The 26,863-nt window shown below is 37.0% G+C and overlaps 3 protein-coding genes and 1 pseudogene across 7 annotated transcripts; 3 read left to right on the plus strand and 1 right to left on the minus strand.

The window, feature by feature from the left end:
• Nucleotides 1-1,625: 1,625 nt before the first annotated feature.
• Nucleotides 1,626-6,160, plus strand: LOC111811463 (magnesium transporter MRS2-I). Of its 2 annotated transcripts, none has more exons than XR_002817545.2 (11): nt 1,626-2,190; nt 2,318-2,347; nt 2,668-2,812; nt 2,933-3,054; nt 3,932-4,006; nt 4,778-4,996; nt 5,094-5,138; nt 5,246-5,290; nt 5,442-5,471; nt 5,668-5,735; nt 5,822-5,893. XR_002817545.2 is itself a non-coding variant. In XM_023698323.2 (11 exons), the coding sequence occupies exons 1-11, from the start codon at nt 1,903-1,905 to the stop codon at nt 5,906-5,908; spliced, it is 1,206 nt and encodes a 401-aa protein (XP_023554091.2). In that variant the 5' UTR covers nt 1,627-1,902; the 3' UTR covers nt 5,909-6,160. The 2 variants fall into 2 exon arrangements, 1 of the variants encoding a protein (XP_023554091.2); XM_023698323.2 differs by having other exon boundaries at nt 1,627-2,190; nt 5,616-5,735; nt 5,822-6,160.
• Nucleotides 6,161-8,498: 2,338 nt separating this feature from the next.
• LOC111811464 (PRA1 family protein E pseudogene) lies at nt 8,499-9,804 on the minus strand (annotated as a pseudogene). The gene is made up of 2 exons (XR_015411911.1): nt 9,670-9,804; nt 8,499-9,555 (listed from the first exon to the last, which is right to left on the minus strand). The product of XR_015411911.1 is annotated as a PRA1 family protein E pseudogene (transcript).
• LOC111811465 (signal recognition particle 9 kDa protein) lies at nt 9,636-15,897 on the plus strand. 3 transcript variants are annotated; one of them, XM_087117948.1, is made up of 5 exons: nt 9,636-9,767; nt 10,087-10,155; nt 11,077-11,170; nt 11,679-11,781; nt 14,311-15,897. In XM_087117948.1, exons 1-4 carry the CDS (start codon nt 9,696-9,698, stop codon nt 11,753-11,755), a joined length of 312 nt encoding a protein of 103 aa, XP_086974074.1. In that variant the 5' UTR covers nt 9,636-9,695; the 3' UTR covers nt 11,756-11,781; nt 14,311-15,897. The 3 variants fall into 3 exon arrangements, with proteins under 3 accessions (XP_086974074.1, XP_086974073.1, XP_023554094.2); XM_087117947.1 differs by lacking the exon at nt 14,311-15,897 and adding an exon at nt 11,869-12,001; XM_023698326.2 differs by lacking the exon at nt 14,311-15,897 and having other exon boundaries at nt 11,679-12,001.
• A 3,266-nt stretch (nt 15,898-19,163) lies between these two features.
• Nucleotides 19,164-21,902, plus strand: LOC111811466 (putative WRKY transcription factor 21). Its single transcript, XM_023698327.2, has 3 exons — nt 19,164-20,142; nt 20,238-20,363; nt 21,575-21,902. Exons 1-3 carry the CDS (start codon nt 19,481-19,483, stop codon nt 21,717-21,719), a joined length of 933 nt encoding a protein of 310 aa, XP_023554095.1. The 5' UTR covers nt 19,164-19,480; the 3' UTR covers nt 21,720-21,902.
• The last annotated feature ends 4,961 nt before the right edge of the window (nt 21,903-26,863 follow it).

The raw sequence follows: 26,863 nt of genomic DNA on the forward strand, positions 1-26,863 counted from the left end.
CGTTGCTCATATCCACTTCGTATCATAACCGTTGGTTTTTTGTTTTTGAGAATTAAGCTTATAAATTATGTTTTCTGATGTTGATTATTTTGCTTTCTTTCTTGAGAATGACCGTCTGAAAAGTCATCAAGACTAAGGAAGAATTGATTATATGTTTAGGAAAATTATTTTTAACCACTGATAAGGCATTATTATAGCTATGATATCAATTAGACAGAGATGACTACGAGACGGGTTGGAGGTGAAACAGACGGAGAGATGTCTACGAGACGGGTTGGGGGTGAAACAGACGGAGAGATGTCTACGAGACGGGTTGGGGGTGAAACAGACGGAGAGATGTCTACGAGTCGGCTTGGGGGTGAAACAGACGGAGAGATGTCTACGAGTCGGGTTGGGGGTGAAATAGGCAGAGAGATGTCTACGAGTCGGGTTGGGGGTGAAATAGGCAGAGAGATGTCTACGAGAAGGGTTGGGGGTGAAACAGGCAGAGAGATGTCTACGAGACGGGTTAGGGGTGAAACAGGCAAAGAGAGATGTTTATGAGACGGGTTAGGGGTGAAACAGGCAAAGAGAGAGATGTTTATGAGACGGGTTGGGGGTGAAATAGGTAGAGAGAGAGAGAGAGATGTTTATGAGACGGATTGGGGGTGAAACAGGCAGAGAGAGATGTTTATGAGACGGATTGGGGGTGAAACATGCAGAGACGTCTATGAGACGGGTTGGGGGTGAAACATGCAGAGTTGTCTACGAGACGGGTTGGGGGTGAAACATGCAGAGATGTCTACGAGACGGGTTTGGGGTGAAACAGGCAGAGATGTCTACGAGACAGGTTTGGGGTGAAACAGGCAGAGATGTCTACGAGACGAGTTGGGGGGTGAAACAGACAGAGATGTCTACGAGACAGGTTGTGGGTGAAAGAGGCAAAGATGTCTACAAGACAGGTTGGGGACGGACAAGGTTTCTCTACTCCCTCCTTCCTCCTTAGATCTCAGAGGATCTTTACCTTATTCGAAGCCTTGGTCCCATGGAATAAACGGATAGATTTCAAAAAAATTTGTTTTTTTACGAGTAATTTTAAATAAATAAGAAGAAGACAAAATAACTTTCCAAAAGAACGTTTGTCTTCATTCTCACGTTCTAGATAAATATCATAAACTATCGCCTCATTCTTTTTTATTATTATTTTTTAAGATAAAAACATTTTGAAAGAGTTGGAATTTTAAACAACTATGTTGGAATGAATGTTTTGGAACTAACTCAAAATATATATTATATTAACAAATAAATACAATTAAGATAAATGATAAATATTGATTGAAGTTAAAATTATAAGTTTATTTTTCAATTTAAAAAATTTAGGAATTAAATTTATAATTTATTTAAATCCATAATTATAGGAGAGGCTATACGGCCGACAGAGATGATAACCGAAACGACATGTCGGAGGAATGAAGCTAACGAGCAGTAACGATAAGATATCGTCCCATCATCCCCGTCTGTCTCGCAGAATATCCATCACCGAAACAAATGGCGTGAAAGACACGCGGTATATGGCGCGAGTGGGGGAAAAGGCGGCAGTAATTATTTGAACTGTTATCGAGGCTACTACCACCCCTCGCCCCCACTCGCGTGTATCACCCAGTAAAGCCCATACAAAATCCCATTTCCTCTTTCTGAAACTTTCTGCCCCAACTTTCTCATAACTGAACCCATTATTCCCCCTCACATTTTCAAATCGGAATCTGTTTTTCATGGCGTTGTTGAACTCGAATTCGTCGTTGAGTTGAATCATTCACGCGCCAAATCACCGCAGATTTCCAGATTCTTTTTCTTCGACGTGTTTTCACTGAGCATTGGTTTCCGAAGAAGAGCAATGGTTTTGGAATCGATATTGTTTTAGAGATGGCTGGAGATGGATTTGGATTCCCTGTGGAATCTCAGGCGGTTTCGGTGAAGAAGAAGACGGCGACCACGACAACGACCACGACGACGAAGAAGAAGAATACTGTAGTTTCCAGGAGCTGGGTTTCGTTGGACCATGAAGGAAGGACTACGGTTTTGGACGTGGATAAGTATGCGCTTATGCAGAGAGTTCAGATTAATGCGAGAGATCTTCGGCTTCTTGATCCTCTGTTGTCGTATCCTTCCACTATCTTGGGGAGAGAAAGCGTGATTGTTCTCAATTTGGAGGTAAACTTACTGGAGATTGATTCTTCTTGTGAAATTCTGCTGATCTAACTTTCTTCAAATACATTTGTAATTTGTTGGTGTTATTATACTGATTTTGATTCTGGTATCGCTCTGGGATTTGGTCCAGCACATCAAGTCAATAATCACTGCAGACGAGGTAATAATTTGTTTATCCTTTTCTTCATTAATTAACTGCTCATTAATTAATCTTTCCTTAAACTGATTATTTTGTTGGGTTTATTTAGGCTAATTCTTGTTTTACTCTGTTTATCTTATAATGGATTCTTTTTCCAAACCCCTTTTTGGGGTTTAATAGTCCCAAAAAGGTTTCAAGTTGACTAGTATAATGGAAGTATTTATGTGCTTAGACTGTGCAAAGGATGAATCAAAGTGACAAACCAAGACGTATGAGAGAAGAGCTAAAAGAAGAACTCAAACTCTTTTTCTTGGTTCAATTTTTACTATTTGTGTTTATAGGTGCTGCTTAGAGACCCAATGGATGAAAATGTAGTTCCAATTGTTCAAGAATTGCAGAGACGGTTGCCTTCCACAAATTCCCTGTACCAAGGACAAGGGGAAGAAGAAGAGCCTTCCACCACTCAAAATGAGTTGGCTGAAAACGGTACATCTTGGGATGCCATATTTGGAAATATAGTTATCATTGCTTGAAAATATTGTACTGTTTTAAATAGTTGTTTGAAATTTCTTTCTTCCCTTTTAAGAGTTTTGTCATTCAATGCAGAATTTCCATTTGAGTTTCGTGCTTTAGAGGTCGCATTAGAAGCAATTTGTAGTTTTCTTGATGCACGCACAAGAGAACTGGAGACTGATACGTATCCTGCTTTAGATGAGCTGACCTCCAAGGTGAAGCTTGTTTAATTCTGCTCCCTTAGTACATATCCATTTAGTTGATCCATTCTTGAAATTTCAGCTTTTTACTGAAACAGAGATGAACTTTCACGGATCTATAATACACTGCCTTCTTTCTTTTTTGAGTTTTAAAAAAGCGTTGGATGTTCTTCTTGAATTTCTTTTGTCTTTTTTAACTTCCTTATTCATCTCAAGTTCTCTAGGCTTGATTATTAATTGAAAGCATTTAGTTTATTAGTGGATTTGATGAACAAATGTCCAGATAAAATGTATTTTCACTTTTCAGTTAGATTTATTTCCATTAAGAGAAACAGTACTTTTTCATCAAGATAATTATCTTCAAGGGACTTTTATGGGTATAATCTTCCATACCATCTTATGTTTCTCTAGTAAAGACTTGAAAGTTGACAATGAAATAGTAATGGAAGGTTGATATCCTTCTATTGGAAAGCCAATGTGGTAAAATAATAATAATAGTAATAGTAATATATGATTGTATTCTTTCAATTAGAGATTCCATTTTAGTTTTATAATTGTGGTTGGTACATGGGAAAGGGACGAGTCATATTTAATCAAATTCAATGTTAACCTTTGGTTACAAACCTCATCAAAGTTATACTGCATTTATCATTAAGTCCTCAAAACAGCTACCTAAAAAGTTTTCGATTATGCTTTTGGGTGAATAGTTGTGTTGCTAACCATGTTCTTGTACTATTCAAGCTGTATCATAAAAAAGATTTTCTTCAAACGAACAGATACAAATGTTTACTACCCCCATCTAGTGTTTGATTTGAATTAGGAACCGCATTCATGTCTTTACATGATTGCCTATTAGTGGCCATCAGTCAAAGAATTCTGAATTTATATGCAGATTAGCAGTCGTAACTTGGATCGAGTGCGCAAGCTGAAGAGTGCAATGACAAGGTTGACAAATCGGGTGCAAAAGGTAGCTCGTTTTCTGTGCCATCTTGAGTATGCGGCTATGATCCCTTCTCTGCTTTCACTCTCTTGGGTCTTCAACTAAATATTTACAAACTAACAGCAAAGCGAAGTTGCATTGCTCGGCTCCGAGTTTGATACTACTCTAGGATGGTATATAGGTTGAGCTTCATGGTACTGGCTACTTTCAATTCTCAGGAGAAGTAGACAATAAATCATGAAGTACAAGTAGTTTTTTATTACACGCTCATTCTTTTATATCTCGGGTTCCATATGCTGGATCTTTAATTACAACAGTCGGTCAACAATTCTGCTGACCCCGGCGGCTTATACGATATTCCCCCAGTGCTTGGAGTTTGCCCTCAAAGTCTAAGAGTCTTTCTGCACTGGCGATTGTGGTGGCTAGGTCTTGAACCTTTTGTTGGTATGCCCCTGCTAGCAAAGCTATACTGGTTCGAGTTTACTCTGTAAACCCCAGCTTGCAATTCACCTTTCTCCTTGTGAAATATTATCGGACTGCCAAATTTTTATACGTTCCTGTTGCTGCTCAATGCTCATTTAATCTTAGTTTGGTAGAGCCAAAATGAGCTGGAAAGCAACAAAATAAATGATCATTCTTGACATAAGTATGAGCCAACTAGTCCCCTCAAGATCCCTCAACGATTTACTTGTCAAAAGAACAGAAAAAGTAAAGATTTGTAATAGTAGCCAACTGATGTTTTTTCTGCTGCAATTTCTTTATCTCCATGGCCATGATATGACACCATTCTCATTCTAGGTTAGGGATGAACTCGAACAACTTCTGGATGACGACGACGACATGGCGGAGCTTTACTTGTCACGAAAAGTAGCTGGCACCCCTGAAAGCGGCTCTGGGACTCCAATTTGGTTTCTTGCTTCTCCTAAGGACTATTCAAAGATGTCTAAAACAAGTAGAGCAAGTGCAATTACTTTTCGAGGAGAGAATGATGTTGAGGAACTAGAAATGTTACTCGAGGTATGATCAATGTCTTTAAGAACAGAATATAACATCTAATTTATAGAGTTTCAAGTAAATTAAGATCTAATAGAGCTTAATTATGAACTCTCTGCAGGCTTATTTTATGCAGATTGAAGGTACATTAAACAAACTAATCACGGTATGAACTAAACTTCAAAGTGTGTCCGCTCTGATATTTTGTATATAAAACTTTCTGATTATGTGGTATTTTTGTTCATATATTTTGAATTCATCTTCCCTTACCAGTTGCGGGAATACATTGATGACACAGAGGATTACATCAATATTCAGGTAATCCTTCAACATCCTTGACTATTAATACTCAATCATGTCATTGATATCATTTTCTTGTAACTTTTACTCCTCAATATGCTTAGCAATGTTGAAAACTACAAAAGTACACTTTTGTTTCTGTATCAAATGCTCTGTTCATCTATTGCAGCTTGACAATCACAGGAATCAACTGATTCAGGTACATTTTTTCTCTTTGGCTTACAATTGTGCATCTATTGGCAATTGAAGTGGCCATTGATTTCTGGCCACAAAAAATTCATCTGCAACTACTATATCATGTTTTTTCTTTTAGTTCTCAAAAAAGTAATGTTCTATGTGGCAGCTTGAACTCTTTTTGAGCTCTGGGACTGTTTGTTTGTCTATTTATTCTTTAGTGACTGCGATATTTGGAATGAATATCCCATATACCTGGAAGGAAGATCATGAACATGTATTCAAATGGGTAAGTGTTTTTAGTAAAATTGAATGGAAAATCATATCAAGAATATAGTCTGATGCTGGTTGATCTTCTCCCTCCCATGACTTTAGGTGGTCATCCTGACAGGAATAGTTTGTGCAACCATTTATGTGTCACTAAGCTCCTATGCACGATCCAAAGGTCTCGTTGGATCTTGAACGTTACGCACATAGTGTTTCCATGGTTTTGAGATATTATGAACTACTCGAATGCGAGACGATTCTTGAAGTCTGTTGGGGAGGATTTGGAAGTTGTAACACTATGATATGTTACAAGGAAGACAATGATAGCTTATGCTTGAGTCAGATACATTTTCCAGGCATGTAATGTTTTTGATATTTTACTTTTTTTTTTTTTTGTTTGTTTGTTTTGTTATCATGTACAATTATTGGAAAATGAATGCACCATAATCTCAAATATGATCAAGATATTATAATTTTAATTAAAAGATTCATTTTTATTTTCATGTGAAGTGAAAAAAAAGAACGTTATGATATTAATAACAATATACATTGATTGTGTTTAGTAGGTTCTCGACTTATTTGACTCAAATGAATAGTAGAAAATAGAATGAGTGGAGCATACAAAGACAAAGGGGTAGCTTTATTAAGATCTAACGACATAAGGAAAAAACAAATACAACCCGTCAATCCCTAATATAAGATTTTGGCATATTAGTTGATCACTTTGATTAACAAAACATCACAATCACTCAAACCTAAACAAAACTAAGAATCAATCAATACAATTTTAAAGATTTGGTAAGTCTAAAACTATGAGATCCCACATCAGTTGGGAGGAGAACGAAACACCTTTTATAAGGGTGTGGAAACCTCTCCCTAGCAGACGCGTTTTAAAATTTTTGAGGAAAAGTCCGAAAGGGAAAACCCAAGAGAACAATATCTACTAGCAGTGACTTGAGCCATTATAAAAACAACATAACAAATGTGCTCAATATGCCACAACTCAGCCACAAATGGATAAGCAAAACTATGAGATCCCACATCAGTTGGGAGGAGAACGAAACACCTTTTATAAGGGTGTGGAAACCTCTCCCTAGCAGACGCGTTTTAAAATTTTTGAGGAAAAGTCCGAAAGGGAAAACCCAAGAGAACAATATCTACTAGCAGTGACTTGAGCCATTATAAAAACAACATAACAAATGTGCTCAATATGCCACAACTCAGCCACAAATGGATAAGCAAAACAAGAAGCAACTCTAGTAAAAAAAATCTAAAATCACACCAGTTGAGGCTACCTTATCATCCCTCATCCGAAAGCAACCCATGTCGCATCGAAAATTAGAAACAACAACTATGCTAAGACAATCACCAAACGAAAACCAGTTATATCATATAATGCAGCACGGATGTGAGAATGTAATGAACATTCTTGGACCTAAAAGTATGAAATTTAAAATCCTGAGCGATAAAATGTGAGATCTCACATTGGTTGGAGTGAGAAACGAAACATTTTCCGTACGGGTGTGAAAACCTCTCTCTAGCAGACTATGTTTTAAAACTGTGAGGTTGAAAGCAATACGTAACGGGCCAAAATAGATATTGGTGGGCTTGGACTATTACAAATGGTACCAAAGCCAGACACCGAGCGGTGTGCTAACAAGGTTGATTGGCCCAAGGAAGATGGATTGCCATCCAAAGGGGGTGGATTGTGAGATCTCACATTAGTTGGAGAGAGGAATGAAACATTTCTTATAAAGGAGTGGAAACCTCTTCCTAACGACACGTTTTTAAAATTGAGAGGCTGACGATGATACGTAACGAGTCAAAGCGAACAATATCTACTAGCAGTGGACTTTAGCATTAGAAACAAGACCCACAACTAAGACAATCCCCATGTGATAATTCAGACAACTTCACTTCAATCCCCATGTGATAATTCAGACAACTTCACTTGAAATCACTGATAAAAGCATAGACAATGTACAACTAAATAACCCACCAGTTTTAACTTTTGTCACATGGGAATCTAAAAGATGCACAAAGTTGGACCATTTGGAAGATGAACCACAAGTTCTACTGGAAAAAAAAAAGAAAAAAAAAATAAATGAGGCCAACCCAAGTTAGTCTAAGCCTACTGCTAGCAGATATTATCTTCTTTGGGCGTTCTCTTTCGAGCTTCCCTTCAAGGTTTTTAAAATGCGTCTACTAGGGAGAGAATTCCACACCCTTATAAAGAATGTTTCGTTCATCTCTCCAACTGATGTGAGATCTCACAATCCAGCGTCCTTGCTTGCACTCATTCCCCTCTCTAATCGATGTGGGACTCCCTAATCTACCCTTTTGCGCCCCAATGTCCTAGCTGGCACACCACTTGGTGTCCACCCCCTTCGGGGTTCAACCTCCTCGCTGGCACATCGCCCAGTGCCTAGCTCTGATACCATTTGTAACAGCCCAAACCCACTACTAACACTTATTGTCCTCTTTGGACATTCCCTTTCGGACTTCCCCTCAAAGTTTCCAAAACGCGCTTGCTAGGGAGAGGTTTCCACACCCTTATAAAAAAAATGTTTTGTTCCCCTCTCCAACCGACATGAGATCTCACAGAACATCCGATAAAAAACTGTCAACCTAAGAACAAAAGACAACTAACAATCAAGCACACAAATTAAATCTCAGCATCATCACTCCAAAATTTTGAAAGCGCTCATCTTATGCTATCTAGTACCTACTCTTCACAATCAACCTGAATCATCAAAATCAACAACATACAATTTAGAGCAAATGATGAGACTAAATTTGAAGCCAGGAACTCACCATTATAGTTCATATGAATCTACAAACATACCCAGAAATGTTCCAAGATGATGCACAGAAACAACATGAAATGGCAGACAGACATAGTATACATTAACAGGACATTCAAACCCAACATTGATATCTACTGTTTGAAATTTCATCTTTCCAAAAGTAAAAACACTTCAAACCCAAAACATTGCAGCAAATCACACCCAAATGCTCATTCAAACTTAATTGGTAATAAAAGAATCATCCTAAAATAATCAGTGGTATCAAACCGGATCTCCAAGTGATGGCTAGAGAGAAAAGATTGATATCTAATACTCATTGGAATCGTGGCACGAAGAACTTGGATCGGACAAGGCAAGATCATCATTGGTAACCTAGAAACTATGAACCAGGGGTTTATCTGCTGCCAACAACCGAAAGCAATCCGCCATCGGCGACTTCTTGCTCGTCAATATACAAATCCTCTGTAACCCTAAAGGCGGCATGTATCAAAACAAGAAAAACCCCAATCAAAACCGAAATCAATACGTTCAACGACACATCCGTGAACACCAAAGCGACAATCGTGACCAATCCAAGCACAGCCAACACAACTCGATCATCAACAACACGATTAAACACCACCAATGGACCATCCGTGAAAAAATAAAGGAAGAACCAAGCAACGAACACGATCAAGAAGACAATCAAGGAAACAGGGTGCCAGAGGAGGCTGAGAAAGAGAATGAGCAAGACGATGAAGGTGTAATTAACACGAAAGTAGTTGAGATTGCGCTTACATCGAATGGTCGCTTCGGAAATGGATGAAGGGCGAGTGAAGGACGACGGCGGCTGGAGAAGCTCCCGCCATGGCCGTAAAGTGGCGAAACGGGATAGGATGGGAGCTTCAGAGAAGGCATATGGAGTTGGCTGAACAGAGGCCATTGCCGTTGCTGTAAAACTTCAACTGCGATCAAGCGCCGGCGAGGAGAGAATTCACGAGTGTAGCGACAGCGAAAACGGGAGTCTCGTCTCGAGACAGCCTCCAGTTGATGACACTGACAGTAAAAGAAATAAATAAAATATTATTTATTATTTATTTATTTATTTATTTATTTATTATTTATTTACTATTTATTGTTCGCACGCTCGCCAAATTTCCCGGGCTCTACCTCTCCTTCGCTTCTGCCGCCGAGCCATGGTCTACATAGCTTCCTGGGATGAATTCGTCGAGCGTTCTGTGCAATTGTTCCGCTCCGATCCTAATTCCGTAAGTTTTTACTTCGAAATCCGATTCTGTAGATGTTGCTGCTGAGAAATCAACATCACAGATGAAAAATTAGATCGCATGATTGTATTGTGATTCTACAATTGCTTTTTTAACTCTTGAATTACATGGAATCGAGCTAGTCATCGCTGCAGACTTGGATGATTTGAATTGAGCATAATGAATTGTGAAGAGATTTCTAATTTATCTATTGCGAACTTACCGTCTACTCATATGTTCCGTTTATTGCATTGTTTCTCGTTTTTTCGATTCCTTCTAACTGCGACCTCCGTTTTCTTTTTCAATCCTACTGCAAATTTAGACGCGGTACAACGTAAAGTATCGACACTGCGATGGGAAACTGGTTCTTAAAGTCACCGATAACCGCGAGGTAAGGAATTGTTTGTTGAGATATTGATGAACATCATGTGTTTTTCTGGTCAGTGATCGGGGTTGGAATTTTTATTATTGGCTTTCAACTATATGCTTGGCACTGTGTTTCATGTGGCAAATTCTCAGCCTTATGAATATTAAACGGAAATGTTTGGAGAAGCGTGTTGAGTCTTTGATGCACTTGTACCCAAGCAGACTTCTGAACAAGTTTTCGTTCAGTCTATGTCTCTCCACTTTATTCTTCTGTAAAGTGTCGAGTAGACAACAGTTGAATAACCAAGAACTAGCAATTTAGAAATCAGGTCTTAAACCTAACCATTAATCCAAACCAAATCTTTCATCGATTCATTTGGTTTCTTATTGTGAGATGCTCGGTTGGAGAGGGGAATGAAACATTATTTATAAGGGTGTGAAAACTTCTCCCTAGCAGACACATTTTAAAAATCTTGAGGGAAAGCTCGAAAGGGAAAGTCCAAAGAGGACAATATCTGCTTGCGGTGGCTTTGGGCTGTTACGCTTATACTGGCTGAAGTTATCTTTCATAAGAATGTTATGCTTATACGGAAGATTAGAATGTGGGAGTGTTTGTTACCATGCTAGAAATGGTTTTCTTTTCCTTCTCACGTGGAAAAAATGAAAGCTAATTACTGCAAGATACATGGGTGCAAGTTATCAACTAAGAATCTGATTGGTGAAGTTCATACTTTGATGCTTGCTTGTATGGGGAATTTTCTGTATATATGCTTGTACCCTTGTGACAATCTGGACAAGTCAAATGATCTTCTATTGAAATGAACACTCTGGAAGATAACCAATTGGCATAACGGCACATGTCGAATCATAAAAATTTCAATATCGAGATGTTTTAGGTCTACTAATTTCCTCTTTTTTTTCCTTTTGTTTTCTCCCTGTTTTTCAGTGTCTTAAGTTTAAGACTGACCAGGCACAGGATGCCAAGAAGATGGAAAAACTCAACAACATATTCTTCACTCTGATGGCCCGGGGCCCTGATGGTATTTTGCCTTCTAATTTATGTTGATTAATGAAGCATCAGAAAACCCTGTTGAATAATAAATAATCGCTTGCTAGTGGCATGATTTAGGACTAAAATTTTGTTAAGATATGAATTCTTGTTGTCTATATAGTTGGAATTGAAACTATATATTCTTTAGTTGCATGGAAGTTTCAAATCCTCAAATTGCAGAAACTTGTAATTAGCTCCATGATGATTTCAGTACTTGAGGATGAGTTCACTACTCCTCTGAATGCCGTTTGAGCCCATGATTGAATGTAGACCTGCTTGCTAACTTATTTATATTGGCCAAAATTGTTCACGGCGAGACTGGAGTTTTCACATGATCTATGATCTATATGCAACCTTCGCATTCATGGACCATCTTTCTTAGTCTATATAATTTTCTCTTTATTTATCCATCAATGCTTCAACCTGTAAGTCTAATGTGCACTCAATTCTACTTTTTGGAATTCTCATATATTTTTTTACTTTTCTCTTTTTTTCAGTGGATATATCAGAAGTGACGGGCAAGGACCAGGTTGATGCACAACCAACCAAGAAAGGAAGGGGGAGGAAGCAATGACTTCACATTGACTACTGCACGGATAGGTTTATCGTACTTCTCTTAACTCATTGATGAAATATAGTCTCTATTTACTATTTATTTAGTTAATCTTCTCGTCTTGCTTTTTTCAGAATCGATTATTAAAGTTCTGGAGTAAATTTACCAATGCCGTCCTTTTTTTTTTTTTCTTTTTAATTTTGGCATGCAGTTTGATTGTAATACATGATTTTTCTTCAATATTGATAAACATTTTCAAAAGTTCCACCTCGGTACACTCATTTGCTCCTATGCTCTGTTCACATCTTGTGCCAATACTTTAATTTAGCTCAAAGTAGTTTAAGAAATTAACCATTATGGATTGACCTAATGGTTAATGGTTATTGGTGCAAGTAAAAAAGGTATAACACTTTGAAAGAACGGTTCAGACTTCATGGAGGTCACTTATGACATCACCTACTTAGGATATTAAAATTCTACCAGGTTCCTGACAACCAAATGTTTCAAGGTTAGGCAGTTGTCTTCTGAGATTACTCAAAGTATGGGTGAACTAGTTTGGAAAGCCTCTGAACTATTATTAGATAGTTTACGAAATTCATATAAGAGTACAGGTTAATCCATTAAAGAATACATAATATGGAATGGTCCTATGATATAAATTAACGATAATACAAGATTTGAGGATTTTGTAAAAGCTTTTTATTTGAGTGTTCTCCTGCTGCCATGTAAACATGGAGAGGATTCTCTACTCTATTTCAACTATCTAGAGCTTTCTAATTGTTCATATCTTTCACTGTAGACTTCGATATAAACACAATCTTTTCGGTAGTGTATCCATTATTGTTGAGTGTAAGGCAATTGTATTCTATTTTATTATTTCACTTCTACTAGAAAATCAACTGTGACCAAGTATTTATTTGGTAGATTGTTAGAAGAAGTTGGCTAAGTCTGCTTTCTCGTGCCTCCTGATTTCAGATTTAAGATCATGCTTTGCACATTGAACCATTATATATCCCACTAATACCACTTGAGTGAATGCATATCAAGATTTTTCTTTAGCAATGCTTTAGTCTTTTACCAAGATGCTCCAACCATCACTATGTTAGCTCTATCTTCAAATCTGCATGGAAGGCCCCTTCTTTAGTTGCTTTTGGGATGTATTTCTGGGATTTGTTTCAGTTATTGGAATTTCACCCATCAAAGCTCAAGTCTTTTCTTGATGGAGCTGAACACTGCTTGTTATAGCAAGAGTGTGTTCGAGATTGCTCTAGGTGAATAGTTTTTCTTTTTCATCAAATATTTTTGGGAAAAAAAAAAAATTAAATACTACGGATTCCATTTCGTTCCAGTGCTTGTACTCTTAATTGTCCAATTTAGTTTTTGTAGTTTTAATTATTCATTTAGTCTTTTTACTTTCAATAAATCTTAAATTTAGTACTTCAATAATTGGTTAAATAATAATAGTAAAAAGACACCATGTGAATATATTTTCAAAATTTATACCGACTGAACTTTTCTTTTTGAAAAAATCAACTATGAACTAATAGCAAGGACTAAACTTAAGATTTATTAACAGTGCTAGAACTATGTGAGTACAAAAACTAAAATAGAACAAAACCAGAACCAGAAATGGAAGGTTAAAAAGGATATTGGGAGGAAGTAGCTAATTCTATGAGCATTTGAAAATGCTTTGAGGTATCTTTAAAATTTTCGAAGTGACTTTTTGACCTTTAGTGAAGGATGATTGAAATTAATTTTTAATCTGTTAAAAGCATTTTTCTAGCCCGTTGCTAATATTCTAAAGTGGGTCAAATTGATTGGAAAAAAAGACTGAAGAATCAGAGTGCCTCATCCTGCTCCAAAAGATGAGTTGGAAAACATTTCTCAACACTATAAATAGTGCTATTCCCTTCATAGAATCAACTCTAGGTCTACCTGATGCCTCTATCTCATCTTTTTCATTGATAACAAAATGTATTGGTTTGGTTTAAAGGCCAACCATATATGAGGTTGAAGATTCAATCCTCAAACCTTTTGTTCGATGTATCATGGATTAACTAGTTGAGTCGTGCTCGGTTTAGTTCAAGAGTTTAAATTGTTGTAGTTGTCTATTAAGATGTTAAATATCCGTTGGTTGAAGGGTGCGGAAGTCGGTATGGATACTTTTGATTATCAAAACAATATTATAACGAACCCAAATTCAAAAATCATAAAAGCCAAACTCATCCCTGTAGTCTTGAGCCAGCCAGAAATACCACACGCTTTCAACTTTATTGCTTTCACCTTTGGTTCATATCTAGGAATCTGTTCCCTAAGAGTACACATCTTTTTCTTTTTTAGCATGTGATTGTGTCAAGATTGAAGAAAGCTGTGCCAGTCACTGTCAAATGCAATCTTCTTGGCTGTACTGGCCAAGCAAAAACACTACCACACTTTGTTCTTTAGGGAGATAAAGTCCGCTTGCTATGTTGAATTTGTTATCCATGTAGGGCTACTGGCTACTACTGTGTTTGAATTGCAGGCTGAAGATTCCTTTCTAACAGATGATTATGAATATGTTATTGCTGATATTTCAGAGTTGCCCACTTTCCAAGGCTGTATTTTAATGCCCCTTAAGTCTCATTTTCAAGAACAAAACTCTGGTATCAGATTCTCAGCATATTGCATTATAAACTTTTTATGATTTACTCTCAAACGTGTTCATCAGAGGTGAATAACTCTTTAACAGGTCTTTTGGGAACATTGTTGGGTTAAATTGGATTCATCCTCTACTGAGAGGATGATTTAGATCCTATAAACTTGCAACCTCATTATCTTTTTTGGGTACAACGAGTGGTGTATGAGGATTTGTACCTTCGACTTCACAAAAAAGAATATATGTCAATTATTGTCGAGGTATGTTGGCTTTGACTTACAACCTCATTATTTGAGTTTGAAATGTCTCTTAACTTAACCTAACTAGATTTATGAACATCCATGTGTAGCATATTTGACTTGTAACCCTCGAGTAAAGGAGGGGTACATGAATGAACTGAAAACTACATCTGAATGAGAACGATCCTGAGAATAAGATGACTAAGAAAGACTTACAAGAATTGAAAGTTACTATCTAGCAAACACATTTTAAAAACCCCGAGGGGAAACCCAAAAGGGAAAGCTCAAAGAGGACAATATCTGTAAGCGGTAGGCTTGGGCCGTTACCGTGCATCTTCCCTTTCGGTAGCTCAATCTAAGAAGTTTTCCAAGTTCAAAGAGAACAATATCTGTTAGCAGTAGGCTTGGGCCGTTACAGTGCATCTTCCCTTTGGGTAGCTCAATCTAAGAAGTTTTCCAAGTTGAATGAAAGTTTGTTTTAAGGAGGTAGGATTAGATTACATCAAGGTTTTTGACTTGTTGGGTTAAATCCAATCCAATGATGTAGGAAGATGAAAGAAGGGGGAGTTAGATTCAAATAGGATAGTAAGAAAACCCTCCATCTTACAGAAAGCCTCAGTGATAGGATCATACTAAAATCCCAAACCACCAGCTTTCTCCTTTAGTTAGACCACTTTATTAAAAGCAGGGAAAGAAAAGTGTTTAAAATTGATGTGTCTCATTATGTTGTGAAGAAATTTCAAACATTGTTTGCTCTTTTTTCCCCTTTGTCAAAGTGAAGTGTTGTGTATCTCTGGCTGGTGGGGTGAGATCCAATGCAAGAAGGGCCAATATTGAGCTTTTGGGAGAATAAATTAAGAGCAATATTATTCCTTCTTCTATTTGTTGCTCACCTTTATTCATATGATTATGAGGCGTTTAAGAAGATCATTAGCACTTAAATTGTGATTTAGCTTTAATTTTGTTATTGTGTAAAATTAAAGTTTGTTCCTGGAGGCTGTGGGATGTTCTATCATTCAGGTAGAAGATCCTCATTCACAGAATGGGAATTATGCTTCTTTCAAATTTTGATAAAGTAGAGATGTCTATCAGGTGGGACGGGAAAGCTTTCTATGTCTCCGTCTTTGCTATCTTCTTTAATCTCATTCTTGCAAAATTTTCTATAATTATTTTTTATTATTTTTATGAAGATTTTTTTACTGAAAATTCGTGGGTATGTTCTTTTTAGTGGATAATTTCTATTTTTTAATATAATTTCGGATGAAATATATAATATATGTTACTTTTGTGTCTTGGTTTTTGATATTTTATATATAAGGTGGGGTGGGAATGGAGAATATAATCTTCGTTCTTGACTCTGTTCAACTAATGGAAAAAAATCTCCTCGCTCACTCTTTTTCCATTTAAATGAGGATTCCATGTTCTGTTTAAGGTAGATCTCACGGGATAAATAAACATCTCTACTTCTCTGTGGGGACCTGACTCAAGAGTTAAATGGACATCACTGTCTTCTGATAGAGCTCCAGATTAAATGGACATATTTATCTTTACCAGAAAAGAATGCACCTTTTTTATTCTTCTAAATTTCTTTAGAAGAAAATAAAATAAGTTTTTTCCCTTCTTAATTTGAAACCAGTTTGCGTCTTTGAACCGATAACCATCTTTCGGCTAACCTACCTCCTCCGTCCCTCGGGACCAACAAGGGGTAGTACAGGAATATTCACCTGTTGTCCATCGACTACGCCTTTTGGCCTGATCTTAGGTCCTGACTCACCCTCCGTGGATGAACTTTGTGGAGGAACCCCTAGGTTTTTGGGGCATTGGATTCTCACCAATGTTTGCGGTACTCAAGCCGACATCCTTGCTTCCACCTCGTCCACCACTGTTGGCGCGGGTGCTTCCCTCTAAGGCGGAACGCCCTCCTAATACATTTATATATATATATGGATGAAAGAAAGATAATTTTTGGATATAACAAAGTTTCGATTTCACTTATGGTGTGGAATTATTGGGAAGGAATTATTTATAAATTTAAAAAAAGAAATCGATGAAATTTCAATATTTGAAGGTAGAGATAAGGTTGAAAAAATGTGTAATTTAATTTTTATAAAGTTTATACCCTGACTTTATAGAGCGTGTGACACCCATTATCTTAAAATTCTCTTTTCAATTTCATATGATTGAATCCCTTTATTCCCAACTCTTTTCATATAAATACATTAAATTAAATGTCTTAATTTTAATAATCATGATTAATCCTCAATTAATTATAATCCCACTAACTTTCATTGATTATGGTATCATTTTATTTTAAAATTGGCCTCTCCACTAAATTAAAATAACTTCATATAAAGTCATCAAACTTTATACACATATTTTAAATATTTTAAATATTCTTAAGAGACAGTTGGGCGGATGAGATTAAATTCTTAATTATTCATTAAGTGCGTATGAAAAAGTAGATATTCATATCAATATTTAAACAACAAGTGCAATTTTAACTACCTTCTTTGAATCTATTTCAATTAAACCAATTTCCCCACATTTATTTGTTTTTATTCTTACTCCTACGTGGCAAGGGCGTTTAGTTTCGAAGTGTCTCGTGTCTACCCCTTCGGGGAAGTGCCTGGGACATCACAATCCACATCCCTTTAGAGTCCAACGTCCTCGTTGGCACTCTTTTCTTCCTTCAATCGATATGGGACCTCCGCCAAATCCACCCCATTTGAGCCCCAGCGTCCTTACTGGCACATCGCCTCGTGTTTACACCTTCGAGGAAGGGCCTCCTCACTGACACAGTCTGGTGTCTGGCTTTGATACATTTTGTAACACTCTACGCTCACCGCTAACAAATATTGTCTTCTTTGGGCTTTCCCTTTTAGGGTTTCCCTCAAAGCTTTAAAACGCATCTACTACGAAAAGGTTTCCACACTCGGTGTTCTTGTCTCCTCCCCAACCAATATGGGACATAACAGTTGTTCACAATTATTTTTTATTTATTTATTCTCTGACCACTCTTAACAATGAATTTTATCTATTTTGAAAGTAATTTTTATTAAAAATAGAAATTTGAATAAATAATCTAAACCCAAAAATTTTAAAGTTGAGTTCATTAATTTTGGTTGAAAAAAAATTAACAACTCGAGTAATTGTGTCAAGTCTAAAATATGTCTCAACCCGACTCAACTAACCCCAACCTACAAACACCTCGAAAGCTGAACTGTTACACTGTACTTTTCAGTTAAGCTATTATTACGGAGCGAAGAATCAAATCATTGACTTTGTAAACGATAACGGATAGATTTATTTACAAAGTTACCCTCAATACGAGAGATTAGATAGACTTGAATTGGGATTTTCTTAATCCAAAAAATAATTTAGAGTTAAAAAAAAAAAGTAATAAAAATAATAATAATAAAGTTGTAAAATAGTGAGGTGGATGTGGATGACTTTTGACCGAGGGAGACTAATAGGGAAAAGAGTCAACTATTGTGGTCCCAGTGGGACCCACTTCCCTGTCAGCCGCAGGACATGTCTCTCCTCCCATGATTGCATCAGGTCGAATCTTTGCCCCTAATCCCATTTTTATTTTCTTTTTTATTTTTATTTTTTATGCATATCTAATCTAATCTAAATATACTTTATATATATATATATATATATATATATATATATATATATATATATATATATAGTAAATTCTAATTTTTTTTTATTTTTTTTAAACCACATGTTTTATTTTAAATATCTCGTAATATTAAAATTTTATATAAATAAATAACTCAAATTATTTCATGGTTAATATTATAATTTTTTAAATTATATATAAATAATTTTAAGATTTAAATATTTATAAGATCAATTATAAAATAATAAAGTTTAAGATAATTCTAAATTTTAGGATAAGGATTTATAGGTGAAAAATTATGTGCATGGTGAGTGCAAGTTTGGCAACTCCAAAATGCGGCTCTAAACCAATAATAATAATAATAATAATAATAAATAAATAAATAAATAAATAAATAAATAAATAAATACGTGTAAATAGTACAAAGACAAATTTGAAATTAAAATATTTATAAAAAAAAAATCTCTCTCTAGAACGTCAAATTAGTAGCATTTGAGTGATAAATAATCCAACACTCACTTTTATAAATCCAAAAGATTCAGATTGCCGGTTGACATTTTTGTGGTTGGTCAACTCAACCCATCTGAAAACATGACTACAACTCAACTTGAACCATAAGATTATTACAAAAATTAAAAAAATTTAATGTTTCTAATCCATGTTAGTACGCAGACTTTTGAATTGAATGTTTGATATTTAAATTTTACAATATTTTAATTACTAATGTAATATTTTTTTAAATAATTAAAAAAAATTATCCAAGTCTAATCCAACTCAGTCCAGTGATTAAGTTGGGTTGTACGGTGACCTGTGTTCGAGTTGCTCGAATAAATAATTCAACCAACCTGAGATTTTGAGTTCATCGAAAATATTTTTTTTCAACTCATCCCGTGTAAACCCGCTTAAATAAGTATTTAAATAAGTAAGGTGGGAAAAGAAGAAAAAAAAGGTAGGAGTTGGGGTGTGGCTTGTTCAAGGAGTTGGGTTCTCTTCTCCAAGCGAGACAAAAGCAAAAGCAAAAGCAAAAACAAAAACAAAAACAAAAACAAAAACAAATCATGGAAGTTTTAGTTTAGGGTTTCAGAAACTTACACGCTCTGTTTTTCTCTCTTCTTATGATTTCTTCTTCCATTTCAACTGTTTTGATGCTTCCTTTCTGGGTTTTTGTTGTATAGTTCTAAGCTTTCTTGGGCTTATTTTGATTCACTTTCTTGTGTTCTAAACCTCTGTGTTTTGTTCTTCAAATGGAAGAGCTTGAAGAAGCTAACAGAGCCGCCATAGATAGCTGTCATGGAGTTTTGAATCTTTTAGCTCACCCTTCTCCTCAAGAACAAGGTGAGCTGAGGAAGAATTTAATGGTGGAAACTGGAGAGGCTGTTTTTAAGCTCAAGAAAGTGGTATCTCTTTTGAATTCTGGGTTTGGTTATGCAAAAGTCAGAAGATTCAAGAACATTCCTCTGCCTTTACCCCAAAAATTTCTCTTAGATCCTCCAAACAATGGTTTGAATGGTAAAATTTCTGTTTTTTTGGGAAACCCAGATTTGGAAATGGATCAAAATCATAAGAATTCCCTCAAAATTCATAAACAAGCTGCTCCATCTTTGAACTTTAGCTTCCCCCAGCAACAGCAGCAGCAGAGGAAGCAAGCAGAGATGATGTTTCTTAGGAGTAACAGTGGAATGAATATGAATTTTGATGCTTCTAAGTGCACATTGACAATGTCATCTGCTAGATCTTTTATTTCTTCGTTGAGTATGGACGGGAGCGTTGCGGACGGGAGCTCGTTCCATTTGATCGGACCGTCGTCGACGATGTCGGGCGATAACAAGAGGAGGTTTTCTGGAAGGGGAGATGAAGGGAGCTTGAAATGTGGTAGCACTGGCAAGTGCCATTGCTCAAAGAAGAGGTTGGATTGATATCCATCTTGTTGGGTGTTGATATCCATCTTGTTGGGTGTTGATAGCCCTTTGGTTTACTGATAATTTGGGTTGGTTTTTGTAGGAAACATCGAGTGAAGAGATCAATTAAGGTTCCTGCTATAAGTAACAAACTTGCTGATATCCCTTCTGATGATTATTCATGGAGGAAATATGGGCAGAAGCCAATTAAGGGTTCTCCTCATCCCAGGTATGATTAAATCTCGGGTCGGTCGTAACTGATATTGTCCACTTCGTGCATAACTCTAGCCTTTTGACTCTGATAATGACCTCACTGGCGTGTTTACTTGTGAGATCCCACATCGGTTGGAGGGGGAACGAAGGATTCCTTAGAAGGGTGTGAAAATCTCTCCCCAACAAACGCGATAGTGATATGTAATGGGCCAAAACGGACAATATCTGCTAGCAGTGGGCTTGACAAATGGTATCAGAGTCGGACACCGGATGGTGTGCCAGCAAGAACGCTGGGCTCCAAGGGGTGGATTGTCAAATCCCACATCGGTTAGAGAGGGGAAGAAAACATTTCTTATAAGGGTGTGGAAACCTCTCACCAACTAACCGTTTTAAAACTATGAGGCTGATGGTGATACGTAACGGGTCACAACGGATAATATCTGCTAGCGGTGGGCTTGGGCTGTTACAAATGATATTAGAGTCAGATATCGGGTGGTGTGCCAGCGAGGGCGCTGGGCACCCAAGGAGTGGATTGTGAGATCCCATATCGGTTGGAGGGGGAACAAAACATTCATTATAAGGGTGTGGGAACCTCTTCCTAACATACGCGTTTTATAAATGTGAGACTGACGGCGATACGTAACGGGCCAAAGTGGACAATATTTGCTAACGGTGGGCTTGGATTGTTACAAATGGTATTAGAGCTAGATACTGGGCGGTGTGCCGGCGTGGACGCTGGGCCCCAAAGGGGTGGATTGTGAGATCTCATATAAGTTGGAGAGGGGAACAAAGCATTCGTTATAAGAGTGTGGAAACCTCTCCCTAGCATATGCGTTTTAAAACTATGAGGGTGACGGCAATACGTAACAGACCAAAACAGACAATATCTGCTAGCGGTCGGCTATAGGAAGCTTATAATGACTTCTACTTCCAATGACCCTTGTTAAAGAGCGTCTGTTTGCTAAATCATTAGAACAAGATGTTCTTATAACAGGATCATTCCCAAGAAAAAGGAAAAGAAAAGGGTCCAAGTTTTTGTGATTTTTCGACAACTCGAAGAACGAAAACTTCGGGCGATCATCAAAACGAATGGATGCCTGTTTCTTTTCCATTTTTGTGCCGTTGGATCATTTCGTACTCGAAAAATTGAGGATTTGAGAGAGGGAAAGTGTTGATGATTGAGGAAGTTTGTAAAATGAGTTTGTTTTTGTTGTAAAATGTGTGCAGGGGTTACTACAAATGCAGCAGCATGAGAGGTTGTCCAGCCAGAAAGCACGTCGAGCGATGCTTAGAAGACCCGTCGATGCTTATCGTAACGTACGAAGGAGAGCATAATCACCCGAAAATGTCGACGCAATCGGCACACACTTAGCCTACAACAAGCTCAAATTAAGCAGGATTGGAGCCTCCATTTTTGTTTTGTATTAATCAAAACTTAGTGTGGGATTGGTGTTGGTGCTTCTTTTGTACATACTTTTGGCCTCAACATTTGAACCAAGCTCTTCAATTTGGAGACTTTCCTTTCCAAATCATAAAGGGAACAAATTTAATCCGACATTTGTGAGAATAGTCCAAGTCCACTACAAACAGATATTGTTCGCTTTAGCCCGTTAGGTATTACCGTCAGCTTCACGATTTTAAAACGTGTTTTTTATGGAGAGATTTCCATACCCTTATAAGAAATGTTTTGTTCGTCTCTCCAACTGACGTGTGATCTCACTTTAGTTGGAGAGGGGAACAAAACATTCTTTATAAAGGTGTGAAAGCCTCTCCCTAATAGACGCATTTAAAAAATGGTGAGGCTGGAAGTGATACATAACGGGCTAAAGCGGACAATATCTGTTACCAAGACCAAAGATGATGAGATGAGATGCGTCGACGCGTATGAGCCTAGAGTAGGGATAAGGTCGGGCCATATAACTTGACCTAGTGTAGAGGCAAGTTGACTAGAGTTGCAGATGATTGAACATGCACACATGGGTAGTTTGTGTGGTGGAACAAGCTTAGATTCGGTACGAGTTGTGTTCGTTGGCAAAGGAAAACCTCACCTAAGATATGACGAAGTCGCAAAGCTAGGCGAAAAATGTGAATGGGACTTGAATTCTCCTTAAGACTTGTCGTGAGCGTGTCAAAGATGATGATGTTAAAATTTTTAATTTTATAAATAATAGATCATTTAATTCATATTTAATATTCCTTTGGGCTTTCAGTTGGGCAAACATTGGGCCGTGGCCTCAATTGTTTAGAAATGGGCCGATGGTGTAAAATGGGGAGCCCAATATGAGCAAGCGTACGGCCCAAAGAACTCTAGAAGGGAATGTATGAGAAGCTATTTAGGGATCCTTTTCTCCCCATACTCTTAAATCATATCATTAAAGTGTTTCAAAACCCTCGCAATAAAACATGAAAATTTTCATGCAAAATCAAAACAATAGTGAAAGATGTTCGAAAGACACGTTCTTGCACTATCGTGCACGAGATCATGATCGGGCAACATACGACCTTTGTAGCCTGGTCATATGGTGTGTAATTGTGCGAGTGTGCGACTTTCATCCAAAAAATCATATCTCATTCACCATTTTTACAAAAACGAAGTTTTCCCAACTTCTAAAATTTGACCAAAATGTTACCATATGCATGTTAAGAAGGTCGGAACGTATGTGCATCACTTTCATGCAGAAGTGAGTATTACTTTCACGCAACGATCCTAAGTACATCACTTTCACTCATGTTGAACCTCTACAAGATCTATAGAAAAGAAGGAAAAATTATAAATATTTCATTAATTTAAGGACCTACACGAGATTCGAAATATAGAAAATATCCGTTCATAAACATGATGCAACATAAAAAATATTTTTTTAAGCATAAAGTGTTCTCATAATACGCATGATTGTTGTCACAACCTTACTTTGAAGAGAGTAGGTTGTGACCCTCCCTGGTAGATAAGACAAGATGGACAAGATGACTGTCAGAATTTAGTGGAACTTATTTTAGTTTGAATTAGTTATGAAATATATGATATTGGTAATGTTGAAGAATATATTAGTTAGGAAATATATCTTAGATATTGGTTTAAATTTGAATAGTAGTATATTTTATTTTATTATCAAGATTTTGTTAGTTTATATTTGTTTGTAGATATTATTTAGTATCTTGTATCCTATTTAAAGATTGTGAATATCCATGAAGATTGAACATTCGATCCCAATTATATTTCTCATTCTTAAATCTGTACTCTTTCGTTGAGTAATAATATTTTCATATCTATTCACACTTTTGAGTGGTAGATATTGCGTCAGTTGGTATCAGAGCCAAGTTAGTACGGTTTGATATTATTACTCAACGAGATGAATGGTGGAAGTGCTTCTATGGGTATAGCTATGGAAAAGTTTGTTGGCAGTAACTATAGTTATTGGAAGTTATGCATGGAAGCTTATCTACAAGGGCAAGATTTGTGGGATTTAATTGAAGGTGATGACACAGGCAGCAGATACTCCAAAGAATGCTGAATTACGCCGACAGTGGAGGATCAAATGCGGAAAAGCCTTATTTACCTTGTGAACTTTGATTAGCAAGGAGTATATTGATCATGTTCGTGATTTAAAGTCACCAAAGCAAGTATGGGATAGACTTCAAAAGTTGTTCACTAAGAAAAATACCGCTCGACTGCAATTTCTAGAGAATGAATTAGCTATGGTAACTCAAGGTAATTTTTCTGTTGAAGAATATTTTTTGAAAGTGAAAAATCTGTGTTCTGAAATTTCAGAATTAGATGCTGAGGAGCCAGTAAGTGAGGCTCGATTACGACGTTATCTTATTCGTGGATTACGGAAAGAGTTTATGCCCTTTGTTTCCTCAATACAAGGGTGGGCAAATCAGCCTACAGTAATTGAACTGGAGAATCTTCTTTCCAATCAAGAAACCTTGATTAAGCAAATGACTAGCAGCAACGAGTTTTCCTGAAAGTCAGAAGATGTGTTGTATGTCAAAGATCAAAGGAGACAGAATTTTCATTCAAAGCCTTCATCTAGCAATGGGAATCAATTCAAAAGTGAGGAGTCGTCAAAGAATCCATTTAAAGCTTGTTACAGGTGTGGAAAACCAGGCCACTTTAAACGAGATTGTTAGGCGAAAGTGGTGTGTGATTGTTGCGGAAAGCCAGGCCATATTAAGCCAAATTGCCGAGTCAACGGAATGAGAAGCAAATGTTGTACATGAAAGTAAAAATTCTTCAGATCCAATTTGGGAATACTGCTTAACCACTGAGGTTCTTGATCAGCCAACAAACATGACTTCAACCGTATATCAAGATGATGTCTCTACAAGTGATCAAAATTCTAATTCCACTACTTGCGCTTCTGAATTTGATTCTCTCCAAATTTCGCCTCTAGACTCTCTCTTTTTCTCGGATGCCAATTCTGTCGCCCCTGATGACCCTTCTGTTTATTCCATAGCCTTGGATTTGGGATTCGACGAAAATGAAGTTTTCGAGCTAACCTTTGACGATTTTGATGGTCTTTACCTCCCCTCTGAGGCTGACGATTTCCTCATCTTGGAGAATTTGGATCAAACTACCAATTCGCACGATTCGGCTACTGATGCTCTGCCCCAGCCTGACCCAGAAATAGCGGCACTGCTTGATGATGCTGATCTATCACAATTTGGTTTTGATGTTGAGGTTCAGGCAAATTTATGTGAAGAAGGGGAGGATGGTTCAACGGATAATAAGTTTAGTGTGGCTAAAGATTCTGAGAGGGCGACAGGAAGCCAGAATATTGTTAATAACAAATCTTTTGGTGACGATTTTTTTGAGGATGCAGACGTTGACCATGTGGCAGATGATGTTGATAAGCCACGAACTCGGCAGCTTTTGGATGATCGATTTCTTACACTCTTAAGTCAGGACTATGCATCTAGTGACAACGGCCACAGTGCTTGTGATGAGCATGATGGTTGGGTAGCTGAAGGAGATGAGTCCCTTGCTCAGAAGCTCAAGCATGCCCTTGGTGATCATAATAAGGATGACTTGGACCTTGACCAAGGATATAAAGCTTCTGTAGATATATTGAGTGGTAAAAAAGGATCAGAAGATCAAGAGCTTTTGCAGTCTGCCAGTGATGTAATTCACCGATGTATGGAGTATGGTGAGTCTGCACAAATTGAGATGAACTATTACTCTTTGTCATTAGAATTGGAGCAATCAAAAGCCCAGATTCAATCATTGGAGGGTCATATCGACTTGAAGCCTAGCCATGTAGATGCTTTGTATATTTTGGGTGGACTTTACATGAACTCAAATGGTGAAGGAGCTTTTATAGTTGTGGAAGCCTCAAAGTTTAAGACCATTGGAGAGAAGACTGTTTTGAGATCTGAACTGTCAAATGCTCTCAAAATTAGATCTTTTCAGAAGATTACCAGATTGAATCGTTGTGATGTGGAACTTATTAAGAAGGAAATTATTGAACATGATGTGTCAGTGTCTTATTCAGGTGGTGGCGTGCATAAGAAGTCCATACGCAAGCCTAAATGGAAGAAATTCTTCGTAGATTATTTTGTTCGAGAGAACATGTTAACACAGGATGTTGAATTGCAGGAAATACATACTAATGAGCAAGTTGCAGACATATTTACTAAGGCACATGCCAAAGTGAAGTTTGAAGTTTTTCGTAAAAGCTCTCGGAATTATTGAGAAATAAGTTCGCACTAAGGGAGGCTGTCAGAATTTAGTGCAACATATTTTAGTTTGAATTAGTTATGAAATATATGATATTCGTAATCTTGAAGAATATATTAGTTAGGAAATATATGTTAGATATTCGTAATCAGTTAAATTTGAATAGTAGTATATTTTATTTTATTATCAAGATTTAGTTAGTTAAATTTGAATAGTAGTATATTTTATTTTATGTTATTATCAAGATTTAATTAGTTTATATTTTCTTTGTAGATATTATTTAGTATCTTGTATCCTATTTAAAGGTTGTGAATATCAACGAAGATTTGAACATTCGATCCCAATTATATTTCTCATTCTTAAATCTATACTCTTTCGTTGAGTAATAATATTTTCATATCTACTCACACTTTTGAGTGGTAGATATTGCGTCAGATGGCTACATGGTAGTGGCGCCCAACTGACCACGCAAGAGTCGAGGCAAGATAAGTGACATGATGCGACCGAGGAGAACAGTACTTCATCTAACACACCATAGATATGTGCATAAAAGCTAAGTCAAAATAGAGGCAACGATATCGACATGAATGTTAAAGATAGGCTTGTTAAAGGGTCGGGTAGGGCCTCGGGCCTTAACCTCGAAAGTTAGACTTTGAATGGAATTTGGGCATGTGATTTAGGAGTCAAGTCCGTCCATATGAAATATGAAAGCTTGCAAAATTTGGTGTCAATCAGACACTGGATGAACATTTCACGACATTGTATGTACTTTCGTTAAAATCATGTCTACATTTGTTAAATTGGAAATGCCTCAAAATGTCCATTAGGGGAGACATGGT

This window comes from Cucurbita pepo, chromosome 15, assembly GCF_057944985.1.
Source record: "Cucurbita pepo subsp. pepo isolate OVF chromosome 15, ASM5794498v1, whole genome shotgun sequence".
NCBI classification, from domain to species: Eukaryota; Viridiplantae; Streptophyta; class Magnoliopsida; order Cucurbitales; family Cucurbitaceae; genus Cucurbita; species Cucurbita pepo.